The 15,368-nt window shown below is 42.9% G+C and overlaps 1 protein-coding gene across 1 annotated transcript; it reads right to left on the reverse strand.

Moving 5' to 3' along the window:
• Positions 1 to 1,489: 1,489 nt before the first annotated feature.
• Positions 1,490 to 13,060, reverse strand: TMX1 (thioredoxin related transmembrane protein 1). The gene is made up of 8 exons (XM_084630820.1): positions 12,716 to 13,060; positions 11,460 to 11,575; positions 10,671 to 10,716; positions 9,941 to 10,069; positions 6,728 to 6,773; positions 6,530 to 6,631; positions 6,349 to 6,418; positions 1,490 to 5,481 (listed from the first exon to the last, which is right to left on the reverse strand). The coding sequence occupies exons 1-8, from the start codon at positions 12,877 to 12,879 to the stop codon at positions 5,303 to 5,305; spliced, it is 852 nt and encodes a 283-aa protein (XP_084486946.1). The 5' UTR covers positions 12,880 to 13,060; the 3' UTR covers positions 1,490 to 5,302.
• Between the last annotated feature and the right edge of the window lie 2,308 nt (positions 13,061 to 15,368).

The raw sequence follows: 15,368 nt of genomic DNA on the forward strand, positions 1-15,368 counted from the left end.
GGATTTCACCATTAAGCCAAGCTGGTCGCCTGCCATATTTACTATTCTTTCGACTCATCGGGATGGGATACTGCAGAGATTCAGTATCTGCAGCCACACCCACTCACTAGGGTGCACATGACACTGCTTAAAAGTATTCTAGAAGAATCCCATTTGTAAGGCAGCTCGCTGCACCAGGGCATATAGCAAACATTTAGTTGTTAGTAGCTGGCGTGTAGACAATCACAAAGACGATTCCTAAAAATTCCTTGGGTTGGGGAAGTTTCACAGCATATTGTTTTAGACCCCAGGAGAAAAGTCAATGAGTCAAACCAGGAGGCCAAACTTCAAGCTTTCTAACTGTTGACTCCAACCTGTGTTTTTCTACACTGAGATCTATACTGTCCTATACACTCATTATCTAAGCCCTTTTGGGGAGTAGATTCCCCTGCACCCTGGGAGGTATCTAGCTACTGCTAAATAACCAGGTCATGTTACAAGAAGTAGGGCTCTGTGTCTGTCATGGAGGTCACCGAAGTCATGGATTCCATGACTTCTGACACTTCTGCAGTGGCCAGCGTGGCTGACCCCAGGGCTGCCCATAGAGACAGCCTCAGCAGCTGCTGGTGGAGTAGCTCCGCAGCCAGCCATACTATGCAGCTGGAGGGGCCCCAGGGCCAGCCGCACCTCGGCACCAGACCAGAACCGTCCTGAGCAGGGTCAGCGGCCCCTGGCCACGGGTGCTCCCCCTCAGCACAGTGCCCCCCGTTAAGATTTAGTCACGGGTATTGTTAATGTAAGTCATGGATAGGTCACAGGCTGTGAATGTTTGTTTATTGCCCATGACCTGTCCTTGACTGTCTTGTACTAAAAATACCCTTGAGCAGATCCTAGCCTTAACAATAAGAGATGCTATTGTGGATTTTAAAAAGAGGCACAAGCTGTTCGCTGCCACTTTAGTTTAAAATGTCATTCAACATTTTTCCTTTAAAAAGACAAACAGTCAGAACTATTTTATTAATTGTATTGTTACAATGTGAGTGTTATTTTGCATTGACAATGGCTGCTTAGCCTTGCTTTGACACTGGAAAATGGAGCTAACCCAAAATGTGTATTCAAAATTCACCGAGAAAACAGGAATCTAAGGCTGGTAGTCATAGTTTCAATAAGTATTCTTTCGGAGAACCTTTGACAAAACTTTAAAAACGGTATGTTACAGCACCCTGGTCTACGAGGTTATATTTCAATCCCAACTAGAATGAAAAAGGGTAGTCTGGCTTTTATAAAATTGATATTCAAGCATTATGAACACAAACAGATATAAAGGGCAGGTTCTTATTAACATACCTTTGTTACATTGCAATCTGAGGCTAGTAAGCCTCGATAAACAATTTTAGGAATACAGTAATTCAGTACAGATGAAAGGAAGAAATGATCACAGGACAAACCATCGCAGTGTGAAAGCATGACAGTAAGATTTACAAAGGTGGGCAAAAGCACGAGGCTGGCCTATGATCACTAAACACAGCATTTATTGCACAAACAATAAGCACAAATGCAAGTTCTGCAACACTAAGTCAGGATTCACGCAACTCAGAATAAATGACCCTTAAGTTCGAGAGGCAATTTTTGAACTAGTTCAATCATTTGCCTGTAGGGCAGGAATGTATTCGGAAAGGTAGGAAAATCAAAGACAAGTTATACAAGTGTTACCCTGGCAAGAGAAACACGAGAGTGCTACCACTTTAACAAGAAAACACATTGATTTTCTTCACTTAAAAGCTGTAACATGGCAAAAAAAATCAAGAATATGTTTTATATATTATACAAGTGTAGTTGTTTAAAACTAACATCTGCATCTGTAAGCAGCAGCTACATTTAGACATACGGAAGGCTTTGTTAAACTGTATTATTTCAAATCTAGAGTAAGCACTTTTCCACACTGAGAACATGCAGCTCTATCTGAATCCTTGGCCTTCTCTCAAATCCTCTCCAGGATTAAGTGCAAGTTTCATGCTGAATGAAATGTACCACTTATCAAATAAAGTGCTGCTTTTCTCTAGTACATCATACATTATTGCTTTATTTTACTGGTAACAGACAGTGATCTACACTCTATAGCATTTAAGGCAATTCCCACAAAAACATCTTAAGTGTATTATACAGGATACACATTTCATTTCACATACTACGTTAATTTTGATATTTTAAAACGTAGGAACACGATTCAACTAAAAAGCTAACCAAAACAGATTGATTTACATTGTTGTAGTTACACTTTCACTGAGGTAACAGCATAAGTGATAACACAGAATGGAAAATATTTTTGCTTAGGATAAATCAAACCAACAGCACCAAAGAAACAAAAAAGACTAATAGGAAGTACTAGGACACGTTTTATAGCTGATCGTTTTCTTGTACATCTGAGAATTTCCCTGGAGGGATTTGTTTGACAGCAGAATATATCTGGTGAGTTGACTCATGTTTTTCCAATCACAGTATGCAGGTTGATTAAAGATGTGACTAACTGACATACAAATGCATATTTTGTGTTATTTATTGCCAAGAAATGTTCAAGACATGACAGACACTTAATGTGTCCCTCCCTTATGACTTTCAATGTATTAAATCAACAGCAATATTTGTGAATGCTGAGCAAGTTTGTTTTTAAGTAACTACTCCATATCCCTTGGACATTCATTAATAGCTACTTGTTCCCGGCTGGTCTCTGCTAAAAGTAATTAGTAATATTGTTAAAACATTTCTGGCTTCAACGTGCCATTTTGCAGTGAAAAATTAAGAATGGCATCAGTATTTCCATTAGCCTCTCAAGTGACTCCAGACCAAAATTTACTGTTTGTAATGACAGATGTTTAATCTGCCAGCACTGCAAATTCACTAAGATGAGGACCAGCAAGAACTGAGTTACATTTGTTTGAAAATGTTGCACCTACTATATACAGCAATCTCACTTGCAAACACCACTTCAGAAGTTAGCAACAGAACTCTTCATTTTCTTTGGCTCGCTAATGCACAATTCCAGTATTAACATATACTCTATATTTCATATATATATATATAACAGAAAAACCCTTAGAATGCTAAGGAGACATGTATATTAATTTCAGGGCATAGCATTTAAAATGGCACTCTAAGAAACTGGACTTTTTGTAAATTAGTCAATTTAAAAAAAAATTCAGTGTGACACGTGTTCCTTTAAATATACACTAGGTACACAACCATGCTCATAAGAAGATGCGGTTGAACCATGACAGCTTTAGTTCCCTACAGCAGGATGAACTGATGGAACTGGCACTTAGGCAGAAAACTCTTTGTAAACTAAGCCAGTTTGAGCTGGAGTCATTGAGACAGACAGGGAATTGCCAGATGCCATTTGAAATAAGTTTTCAGAGTAGAAGAATTACATGGTTAATTGAGAAGCTCAGAACTTGTGTATCTCCTTTGGGGCATTTAAGAGCCTTGTACTCCTGCTAAAAAGAGACAATGCAACTGACGAGATTTCTGGGTAATGCAAGAGAGATTTCATACTAGCTTCACAATGCACATAAGGGACCTTCATTTTGTGGTTGAATAATTATAGGTACTGGCCTTTTGCTGTTCTCAGCTTTGACTACAGTGGGGTGACTATGCAGTCAGAAGACACTGTAGTCAAGATTACTCATTTGAACAGATGGATATGGAGCATCACTGTCTTAACTGAAAGCCACAAAAGCTTTAAATAGTCACAAAAAATGCTTAGGACTATTTCAAAGACTTTTTTTTATAGCATGTTATTACCTTTTAGGTTTATTAAAGGCTCTGTTTCCATGAGACATCACTAAAGACACGAACAGCTCCTTAAACTAATATGAAGCAGGCAAACACTTTACTGCATCAAAGCACAGGGAATGGAGTGCGCATACTACCATGGCAAAGAGATCATTGCTGACCATTCCTACAGGAATCATTTCTTTAGCTCCTCAGCACCAGCTTTCCATTTGTTTTAATAAGGCGGTTAGAATTATCTGCACTATAATGTAGCAGAAGTGAAAATAAATATATTAGCTTCATAAGAGCGGTCCTGGAAGGCAAGCAACCACAAGGCCTGTGGTATTTGAAAAGAACATGTGTGCCTCTAGGCCAGGAGACACAGTGCTGAATGTCCTCTGCACAGTAAATGCAGAAAATGAGATGCTCTGAACACAAAACTCTGGAAACATCTTAACTTAGAACTTGGCAAGAGTAACAGAGGGTTTTCACACTAAATGTTTAACAGGAGAGAGTGTGCTATTTCTGTTTGAGTGTGGAAGATCAGGCATCCTGCTTTCTTCATCTATAACGCATGCTCATGTACTTTAGTTATCTAGGATACATTCAAATTAAAAAAAGAAAGCATTTTTTAATTTGAATGTAAGAGTAGAAAAATACCTTTCCACTCAAGAGTTCAGAAGGAGAAAAGCAACCAGGAAATTAAATTTCATCAATTCAAATTTTTTTAAGTCATATTTGTAGTTTTTCCTCCAGCCTGGGATATATAAAAGATTTACCTACTACACAGAGGATGAAAGTTGGTTAAAAAGAGAGGGGAAAGAGTAATATGGAACAGAATAAAAATGGTCCACAATAGAAGGGAAGACTCAAGTTTCATAACAGGGCAATCCTGAATATCAGGCCAATGCATGATTGGCATTAACAAGCCACTGTTCAGTTTTTAAGACTCCAGTATGTCCCATATTAGTCTCATCTCCTTGCTTTTTATTAGAGGATATCCTTAGTTTGCATTATTTGGTGTAAAGAAATTTGTTTGCTGCACTCAAGGTCATACCTATCTAACAGAACAGTGACCTGGAAACAGCTTATAGCACATTTTTACCACAAAAACTGGGCAAAGATCCCATAACTTGAGGAATTTTTTCCAGCATTTCTTCAGAATGAAACTGGAAAGGAGGAATCTTTACAATGAGGAATCTTTTCAGCTGCTCTAGCAGGCAAACAGGTTAGTGCATTTTCCTTGCTAATATTCTCTAATACTGCAAATACACTGGTTTTGCATTTTGTACAACTCAACCACAGAATGAGTCATTGAGAAAGCCATACAAACTATTTCTTAGCACCAATCCACAGACATGGTATTGGGTTTCGCCATTTGCCATATCAAGTTTCAGCTTTGAATACCTGATGCCACAGAGACTTTTTTAAAGGTAGCTTTCTCTGAAAGTGATGAGCAAACACTACAGCGATACGAGTTCCACCTCTCTTCAAGCAGAAGGGTCTGGTATATTGCACCTCTTTTGTTTCTCAAGAAACCCTCAAGTATATGGAACTATGATTTATCTGTGGCAGCAGCAAGGTTCACAGGACGCTGTCTTACAGCATTTGTTGAAGAGTTTCTGTCTGCCACCTCTTTATCCTCTGCTTCATCATCTGAAAGATCCTCCTCATCTGCTTCTTGTTCTTCATCCAGTTTTTTCAAGAGCCGGGCTGATTCTGGTGCTAATTTTTCTTAAAGAGAAAACAGAAGTACTTTCATCTCAAGACCTATTTTGCTTGCGCAACACCTAACAGGTCTGTCTAGGAATTCTGATATACATGAACATTAACTGCAGTGGTTTAGTCATAGCAATTATCTTAACCACAAACCAGCAGAAGTTGGGAATTCCAATATTAAATGTAAAATGCCTAAACAGATTCATTGCCACCAAAGGAATTAGGTCACTCATGTTCTTCGATTACTTAGTCAAAATTACTTGGCATAAGACTCCCTCAAGCTTGGGACAGGGAACCTAAAAGCACCAGTTTGAGGTACACAGGGCTGAGCTTTCTCCTCATATGTCTTTGTAACAGTGAGTAAGCAATCCCCTTTAGTACCACCCCTCATTTTAATAGCTCTCAGTGAAGCATTTTAAACTGAATTGTTGGATTATGTTAACAGATGTAAACCCCTCCTCCTTTTAAAATGCGGCATGTCTTCTTTTGCCCTCAATCTGACTACAAGTTCCAAACGGAGTTCATTCACTGGAATTTAACTGAAATGTGTTGATGCCCAAACTTTTAGCTTACCTTATTAAATTTGAGATGGTGAGGGAGGAAATATCCTCCAAACATCTAAATGTTGAAAAAAAGCTATTTTCACCATCTGAAGTCTATATTAAACAATATTCTGCTCTCCTAACCTCAGTCATGATCCTATTATGAAGCCTAGACACTAGATAATCACAGTTAAAGTGCAATATCACTGATCAGCAAAAAGTCAAAATTTTAGTGAATGTTTCATGGCCAGCAATCATAAGCCTCATATTATTACACGAGGATTTACTCACTGGCTTCCTCGAACAAAATGAAACCCTTAGAAACATATAGCATGCTTACTTTGATAGTGGTGCTGCTGTGGTCTATGCCTTTTGGATGGACAGAGACAGTCTGCTAAAAATACCATGATCTGAAAAGAAAGTTTTCATTCAATAATTCTGAACTTCTACATTGCATTAATCCATCATGCTGTATAAAAAGCAGTTTCTGTTTCTCACAACTGAAAATATTTTTTACTTACAAGTCCAAGTATCAGTCCTGAAAACAGAGTTGCCAATGCAAAAATAGCATATGATCCCCAAACTGGTATACCAACATTTTCTGTAAAATAATTGTGGCAATGCTAAAAAGAAAGACAGACATTAGTCATCTCAAGAATGGCAGAATACCAAGTTTCTCTTTATTCAAGTTAAACAAAAATCAGACTTGCAACACATACCCTGATCCACATGGACAACTGAAACAAAGCAGACATACTGCTCATCCTGAAATAAATCAGAAAAGAGTGAAACTGGAAACTGCAATTTTTTTTTTTTTTAGGCAAATCAGAAGCATACAGATCTATGAACCTCCCATTCATCAGACCTACATTGAGCATTGGTTTTGCCACCATCCCAAAATATCTGGCTCCTTTCCTAACCACTTCTCCTTTATCCTTCTACTTTGCCCTTTACTCTGAAATAGAGCTCTGTGCAGATACAAAGCGTGTATCTGCATCCTACCCGTGATTCGCAAATATGCCCCACATATATCCGCATCTGTGGAGATGATGCGGATATCCGCAGGGTTTTAGATATAAAATTTGGATCCACTTCCATCCTCAAGCCGCAAAAATCCACATCTGCAAATGCAGATATCAACCAGGTATCTGCGGATTTGCAGGGTTCTAGAAACAGTCTCCCTCACAGGAGATGGGCATTATTTGGTACCTGAGTATATATTTTCTGCAAGTTTCTGAAGGACATCTACAGATCCCCACACCACCTAGAACTTGCACCTGCTGCCTATGCATTTTAACTCTTCATTTGTGAATGCACTAGACTTTGTTCCTCAGGGAAAACAGCCTATACAGTACCAATTATGTTTGTATTCAAGTAACTAATATGATACAAAAAGTATCTTAATGTGACATTGAGACTGCAGAGTTACAATAAAAGTCAGGGTATATAAAAGCTATGGTCCCTATAGCAACGTTAGCTTGGCCACAATGCACACACAGAATTATAAAATATTGCATCTAAGTAACAGATATTGGTGTAGGAATTCTAGGTTTTTCCATTTCCTGATCTTTCATTGTTACCGGGCTATCTTTGCAGTGCTGTTGTTTTGTTTGTGTTGTTTTGTTTTTTAGGAAAAGAAAAGCTAAAAGTTGACCCGCTGAAAAGTTAACTCACTTTCAGTACTTAAGCGTGCACTTATGAAAGGAGGCATGCACAGTGACTAAGGCACAAACATTAAAGATCTCAATTGTACACTTGCAGTAGTCATTTTTCTGTTCATCCTAATTTAATTAGAAGCCTATTTGTGTCATACTTGGTTGTGGACCAACTCTTTCATTAAGATTACTTGCAGACCAAGTTTCAAAGCTCAGGTATCTTGACTTCTGAACAAAGGGACAGCTTTTAAGTGGGAGAAGTATTTTTATACCTTTGTAAAAAAGACATCACAATTTTCCTTGACCTTTCAAAACACACACACACACACACACACACACGCCCTGGAGGCCAAAGATTTCAGGCCTAAAGGTGACTGCCCAGAAATGCTGAGCAGGACTGCAACTGAGCCTGATGTTATTCTAACTGCAGAAAGGCTACACTATGAACACAGTACAGGAACTCCTCATTTAAAGTCATCCCGGTTAATGTTATTTCGTTGTTACATTGCTGATCATTTAGGGAACATGCTCGTTTAAAGCTGTGCAATGCTCCCTTCTGTCGTTTGGCAACCGCCTGCTTTGTCCACTGCTTGCAGGAAGAGCAGCCCTTTGGAGCTAGCTGGTGGGTGGTTGGAACCAGGGTGGACTGGCAGCCCGCCATCAGCTCCTGCTCCCCTAAGTTCCCTGTGCAGCAGCTGCTCAGCAGGGTATCAGTTGCTGGAGTTCAGCTGTCCCTCCCTGCACTGCCATGTGCTGCTCCTGCCCTCTGCCTTGGAGCTGCTCCCCGAGACTCCTGCTTGCTGTGTGTGGCGGAGGGGAAGAAAGGGGGGGGCTAATGTCAGGGTGTCCATCTCCCCCCTGCTCCTGCACCCCGCTTACACCATCTTCCATAGAGCAGGGGGGACACAGGGACAGAGGGAGCTGCTGCCTTAGGCAGCAACTGCGGTCTGGTCCCAGCTTGCTGATCTAATTAACAAGGCAGTGTACTTCTGACCCCACTCTTCATACTTAAAGGGGAAATGTGCATCTCTCTCTCAAACACACACAGGGGGTGTGTGTCTGTCTGCCCTCCCTCCTTTCCTGCTGCCTCGTAGAGTGTGAGAGTTAACCTTTGAGGGCTCAGCCAATTGCTAGTTCATCATTTAGCAGTAAGGCATTCCCTGGGAAATATCCCACCCTCAGACTCCTCCACCTCAACCAAGCTTCACGATCATCATCACTGTGTACCAGTATTAAATTGTTTGTTTAAAACTTATACTGTGTGTGTATGTATATATAGTAAGTATATTAGACTTTTGTCTGGTGAAAAAAATTACCCTGGAACCTAATCACTTCATTTACATTAAGTCTTATGGGGAAACTAGATTCGCTTAACATCGTTTCGCTTTAAGTCACATTTTTCAGGAACATAACTATAACGTTAAGTGAGGAGTTCCTGTATTTGTATTTTTGTACAGAAGAGCTCCAAATATTATTGTTTAGACTGTGCTCCAACAGCTGTCAAACTAGTCCAGCGCATAAGAATTTGGGATCACCCAAGTCAGATTACAGAATCTTGATTCTGGAATGCCATTTTGCTAAGCAATTCCCTATCTACTATCCCATTCCCTCCCCCAAAATAACTATATACCCCCAGCATTTACAACATAGGAGCACTGCAGTAGTTAAAAGCAAGCAATCTTCTGAGTTGCCCCTCAAAACCACTGGAAGACTATATAGCATTTCAAACAGCACTATTCTTTTGAGACTGGGTGACATCACTTTCCCACTGTTTCCTGCCTGCACTCATCACAGGTTGCATCTGATTTGTCTCCACATGTTCCTTACACTGCTAGCACTCTAAAACAATGATATACTCTTTCCAAATTTTTAGCTGCTCCACTCAAGCGTGCAGAACAAGTACATTAGCCTATGAAAAATCTACAAATACAGTGTCAGAGTCTCAACTCTGCAAAGATTATCCTCACCAGCATAATGGCCCCTGAAACAGCCTCATTCGAACAGGGGACAAAAAGTTACTTTTACCCCCTAAGGCAGCTGGTTCCCAAACTTGGTTCGTGACTTGTTCAGGGTAAGCCCCTGGCGGGCCATGAGACACTTTGTTTACCTAAGCACCCACAGGTACAAGCCGCGAACCAAGTTTGGGAACCACTGATCTAAGGTGAACCAAGCAGTGCTATGGTGCACCAGATAATTTGTCCCACAGAATCCTTGAATGTGCACGTGTCTGGTAGTGAAAATAATACAGATACTGATAAAAATCACACTGATACTTACAGGACAGAGCAAGGACCAAACCAAGAAGAAACTGGTTCAACAGACTTCCATTCTTGGTCACTGATGAAATTTATGAAGTCGTTTTTAGTTCTCTGGCCCTGGTACCTTCTAAACTCTCCATCTTTACAACTGTTCAAAGAGGAACAAATTAGACGAGTACCTTAGGATGCCAGATACAGTACAACTATTGTGTAGCTGTGTAGTACAATCTATCCATGTAGCATTCATTTCTGTTCAATGGCATTTTTCTCCTGTATTCTCTATAATCATTCTTTTTATCCTACTTTAAAGTCAAGATTCTTAGAAAAAATGGAACGCAATCAACGTCATTTATCTGGCAGAATACAGGATCTTTGCTGGACTCATATTGTGTTACTACGGAAAGACGACAATCTTGCCAGTGCCTCACCCAACAGCAGCATTAAAACCACCTAATAGACACAAGTTTAAAAAATGGAAGCACCCACTACAGAGATAGGTCAAGGTATGGACTAACTGCAAAGAAATAACTGGATGACATTCTATGGCCCATGCTATGCAGGAGGCCAGGCTAGGTGATCATAAATTTATGATTAATGATACAAAGAGCTCTGAGACTTCTCCCTCTCCATCCTAAAAAGCCTCTCTCAATAAAGCAAACAAATAATCTAGAATCATTTTTCCAAGAAATACAACATTTAATAAGGAGATCACCACATTTCCTCTATTACTGTGAATTTTGAGTACTTACTGATAGATAGTGGGAAGTGCTGTTATGACAAATCGGCCACTCAGACCTGAAGGACACAATTGTTTTTAAAATGTTAAGAGCAATTTGAACTGGTCGGGGGGGTGGGGGGGTTGGGAAGAGAGAATAAACAGTGTCGGACAATAAATGTGTTTATCATAGGCATCTTGACAAAAATGTCTATCAGTTGTTCACCTGTAATTCTAATAAAGCACAAATTGACACACACTGGAAAGAGAGCACAGTCTAAGGGATATGACACTCAACAGGGAGACAGAAGTCCTGGGTTCTATTCCCAGCTCTGCACTGATCAGCTATGTGACTTTGGGCAAGTTACTTCACCTGTCTGTGCCTGTTTCATCTTTTGTCTGTCTATTTAGACTGTAAGGTCTTCAGAGCAAGGACTGTCTCTTTCTGTGTGTTGTATAGCAGCTTGTGCAAAGGGAACCCAATCTTGGGTTCCCACAGTAATGCAAACAGGGTGGAATTTTCAAGGTGCTCCTAAATGATTTAGGAGTACAAGTACCATTGACTTTCAGCAGGACTTGTGCTTCTCAGCCATAAATATAGTTAATGGGCTTTCACTACAATTAAGGATACTGTATCTGTATTGTTCCTATTGCCTCTAATCATTTTATGTAAAACAAGCACACTCAACATTTCACTTTAGTACAACAAAAAAAACCCCAAACAAAGAAAGCATATGAAGCAACACAGCCTCTGGGTATTGCACAAAGTGTAAACATCTGTATAAAATATTGTTTCTTTTTTCAGATCTATAACAGGGATTACCTGGCTGTTCTGTGACATCCACTTTTGCAATGTTAACTTCAAGATCTTCCCCCCATTCAGCAAACTTTTCCCATTCAGGCTGAAGGTTTTGACAGGCAGGACACCAGGGAGCATAACTGAAAAATAAGGTTTGTCTCAAGAAACGAAGTGGGAGAAAACACAATGCTAATTTATCCAACCATACAGTAATAACCCAGAATATAGACACTGCCATTGCAAGTAACATGCCTAGTGACTTAATACAAGCTAACACGCAAGTGCTACAGAGATATTAAGAAACGGGCAGCCACACCCCATTGTAACAGATTAAGCAAATTAAAGATATGATTACCACAGAGTCAGCTATCATCTATTTTTAAGCCATGTCTTCAGGCCTCATAAATTTGCCACCTTTACTACCTCTCAAGTAACAGCTTCCAAGAGAACAATTGTTAGCAAAACTGAGTATGGCAGACTGTGAATGCTGCGGTTATTGAAAGAAGTCTGCACAAAGGAGAAACTAGGCTGTTTTAAAAGCTGCCCGATCCTGCCTGAGGCACTGGTGCGGAATCATAGATGAAAAAAAATAATCCCAATTAACAGACCTTGCAGCAAGAGGGATTTGATGAAGTGAGCTGTAGCTCACGAAAGCTCATGCTCAAATAAATTGGTTAGTCTCTAAGGTGCCACAAGTCCTCCTGTTCTTTTTGCGGCTTACTATTAACTCAGGAAAGCGTCTAGGAGTCAGGGCAGGTAAGCACTGGAATAGCTTATCTAGGGAGGTTGGGGGATAGCCACCACTGGAGGTTTTTAAGCACAGGTCAGGCAAACACGTAGGGTCAGGTCCAGAGAACATGGGGCCCTGGCTCAACGCGGGGGCTGGACGGGATGACCTCGGGAGGTCCCTTCTAGCCCCACGGCTCTATGAGACTGCGGTTCGCCCTGGGAATCTCAACACAGCGAGAGGGGCCAAGACCCCAGCGCCGGGCCGGAGCGGGGGGGGGGGGGCTGGGCCCACGGAGCCCCCCCCGCGGCGGCGGCGGCCTGAGGGCCGCCCCCCCCCACACACACACCCCAGGGCATGCCGGGAGCATGGGGCGACGCCCGAGTGGTGCCGAGAACCCTTCCCCCCGCTCCCCGGGAGGGACTGGCGGGAAGCGCGGGCCGAGGCCCGGACAGCACGACCCCGCCTGGTGGCTCTGCAGGGCTGGTGGGGGAGGGGAGACACCCCGGGGCGCGGCGGGCCGGGGGAGGGGCGGTCGCTCCCGCGCACTCACAATTCAATCATCCACTCGCCCTGCAGCAGCTCCCGCCACGTCCCGTCCGTCAGCGCCTTCACTTCGCTCCGCCTCCCCAGCGCCCCCGGGCCGGCCAGCAGCGCCAGCAGCCCCGCCGCGGGGACGAGCCAGGCCACGGCGCAGCGCCGCACGGAGGCCGCCATCTTAGTTACGCGGCCGGCGCTAAGCCGCTGAGGACTTCCGCGTTCTCGCCCGCCCAGCGCGCTTACTGCGCATGTCAAGGGGGCGCTGAACCCGGCCTGCGTCGCTGGCGAAAGGGCTAGCGCCGGCGCCTGCGCATTCCGGGACAGCGCCCAGACTGCGCATGCCCGAACCGAGCCCCGTACACAGCGCGGGTGGCGGAGCTGACAGCCGCCACTCAGAGCGCATGCGCATTTCGTAGTAGGCCGATCTGTCCACAATGCGCATGTTCGGGCTCTGAGCGGCGAGGCGCGCATGTCAGAGCTTGGAGCGGCGCTGTCATCCATTGGGCACGATGGAAGTGAGGCGCGGTCGGGGACCGAGAGGGGCGGGTCCAGGCTGAGTGAAAGGCCGCTCAAGGCGGGCTTAGAACGTTAGGGAGCCAATAGGGCACAGTGTTCTGGGAGGGTGCGTGTGGGAGCGGCAAGCTCAGAAGGCCTGCCTCGAAGGCCAGTGGGGAGCCGGGCTGGCCCCGCGGGGAGCAAGAAGTGTCAAGGTTCCTCCCCCACTCTGAACTCTAGGGTACAGATGGGGGGACCTGCATGAAAACCCCCTAAGCTTATCTTTACCAGCTTAGGTTAAAACTTCCCCAAGGTACAAACTATTTTACCTTTTGTCCCTGGACCTTATTGCTGCTACCACCAAGCGTCTAACAAAAATAACAGGGAAAGAGCCCGCTTGGTTACATCTTTTCCCCCAAAATCCCCCCAAGCCCCACACCCCCTTTCCAGGGGAAGGCTTGATAAAAATCCTCACCAATTTGCATAGGTGAACACAGACCCAAACCCTTGGATCTTAAGAACAACGAAAGCAATCAGGTTCTTAAAAGAAGAATTTTAATTAAAGAAAAAGTAAAAGAATCATTTCTGTAAAATCAGGATGGTAGATACCTTACAGGGTAATCAGATTCAAAACATAGAGAATCCCTCTAGGCAAAACCTTAAGTTACAAAAAGACACAAACACAGGAATATACATTCCATTCAGCACAACTTATTTTATTAGCCATTTAAACAAAGCAGAATCTAACGCATATCTAACTAGATTACTTATTAGCTCTGTCATAAATATAAAGGGAAGGGTAAACCCCTTTGAAATCCCTCCTGGCCAGGGGAAAGCTCCTCTCACCTGTAAAGGGTTAAGAAGCTAAAGGTAACCTCGCTGGCACCTGACCAAAATGACCAATGAGGAGACAAGATACTTTCAAAAGCTGGGAGGAGGGAGAAAAACAAAGGGTCTGTGTCTGTCTGTATGCTGCGCTTGCCAGGGACAGAACAGGAATGGAGTCTTAGAACTTTTAGTAAGTAATCTAGCTAGGTATGTGTTAGATTATGATTTCTTTAAATGGCTGAGAAAAGAATTGTGCTGAATAGAATAACTATTTCTGTCTGTGTATCTTTTTTGTAACTTAAGGTTTTGCCTAGAGGAGTTCTCTATGTTTTTGAATCTAATTACCCTGTAAGATATCTACCATCCTGATTTTACAGGGGGGGATTTCTTTATTTCTATTTACTTCTATTTTTTATTAAAAGTCTTCTTGTAAAACACTGAATGCTTTTTCATTGTTCTCAGATCCAAGGGTTTGGGTCTGTGGTCACCTATGCAAATTGGTGAGGCTTTTTATCCAACATTTCCCAGGAAAGGGGGGGTGCAAGTGTTGGGAGGATTGTTCATTGTTCTTAAGATCCAAGGGTCTGGGTCTGTAGTCACCTAGGCAAATTGGTGAGGCTTTTTACCAAACCTTGTCCAGGAAGTGGGGTGCAAGGTTTTGGGAAGTATTTTGGGGGGAAGGACGCGTCCAAACAGCTCTTCCCCAGTAACCAGTATTAGTTTGGTGGTGGTAGCGGCCAGTCCAAGGATAACGGGTGTAATATTTTGTACCTTGGGGAAGTTTTGACCTAAGCTGGTAAAGATAAGCTTAGGAGGTTTTTCATGCAGGTCCCCACATCTGTACCCTAGAGTTCAGAGTGGGGGAGGAACCTTGACAAGCTCTTTACAGGAGTTCTGACCTGCATTCCTGCTCTGGTCCTGGCAAAAAGGAACACAGACAGAGAGAACCCTTTGTTCCCCCCTACCCCTCCAGCTTTGAAAGTATCTTTTCTCCTCATCGGTCATTTTGGTCAGGTGCCAGCGAGGTTATCCTAGCTTCTTAATCCTTTACAGGTGAAAGGGTTTTTCCTCTGGCCAGGAGGGATTTAAAGATGTTTACCCTTCCCTTTACATTTATGACAGGGCGCTAGAACCGGCGGGTCTCAGACTGTGCTAGAACCGCAGCCCCAAGGGTGCTAGAACCAGAGTCTCAGACTGTGCTAGAACCGCATCCCCAGGGGGTGCTAGAACCGGCGGGTCTCAGACTGTGCTAGAACCGCAGCCCCAAGGGTGCTAGAACCGGCGGGTCTCAGACTGTGCTAGAACCGCATCCCCAGGGGGTGCTAGAACCGGCGGGTCTCAGA

The sequence above is a fragment of the Lepidochelys olivacea genome, assembly GCF_965140295.1.
Source record: "Lepidochelys olivacea isolate rLepOli2 genome assembly, chromosome: 6".
Classification (NCBI taxonomy): domain Eukaryota; kingdom Metazoa; phylum Chordata; order Testudines; family Cheloniidae; genus Lepidochelys; species Lepidochelys olivacea.

Bases quoted from the DNA above. Each gene is read 5' to 3' on its own strand.
- TMX1 (XM_084630820.1), bottom strand. From the start codon at position 12,879: ATGGCGGCCTCCGTGCGGCGCTGCGCCGTGGCCTGGCTCGTCCCCGCG. The intron at 11,576-12,715 runs GTGAGTGCGCGG...CTTATTTTTCAG, and splicing joins GGCGAGTGGATGATTGAATT to TTATGCTCCCTGGTGTCCTG. The intron at 5,482-6,348 runs GTAAGCATGCTA...TTTCTCTTTAAG, and splicing joins ACAGCAGCACCACTATCAAA to AAAAATTAGCACCAGAATCA.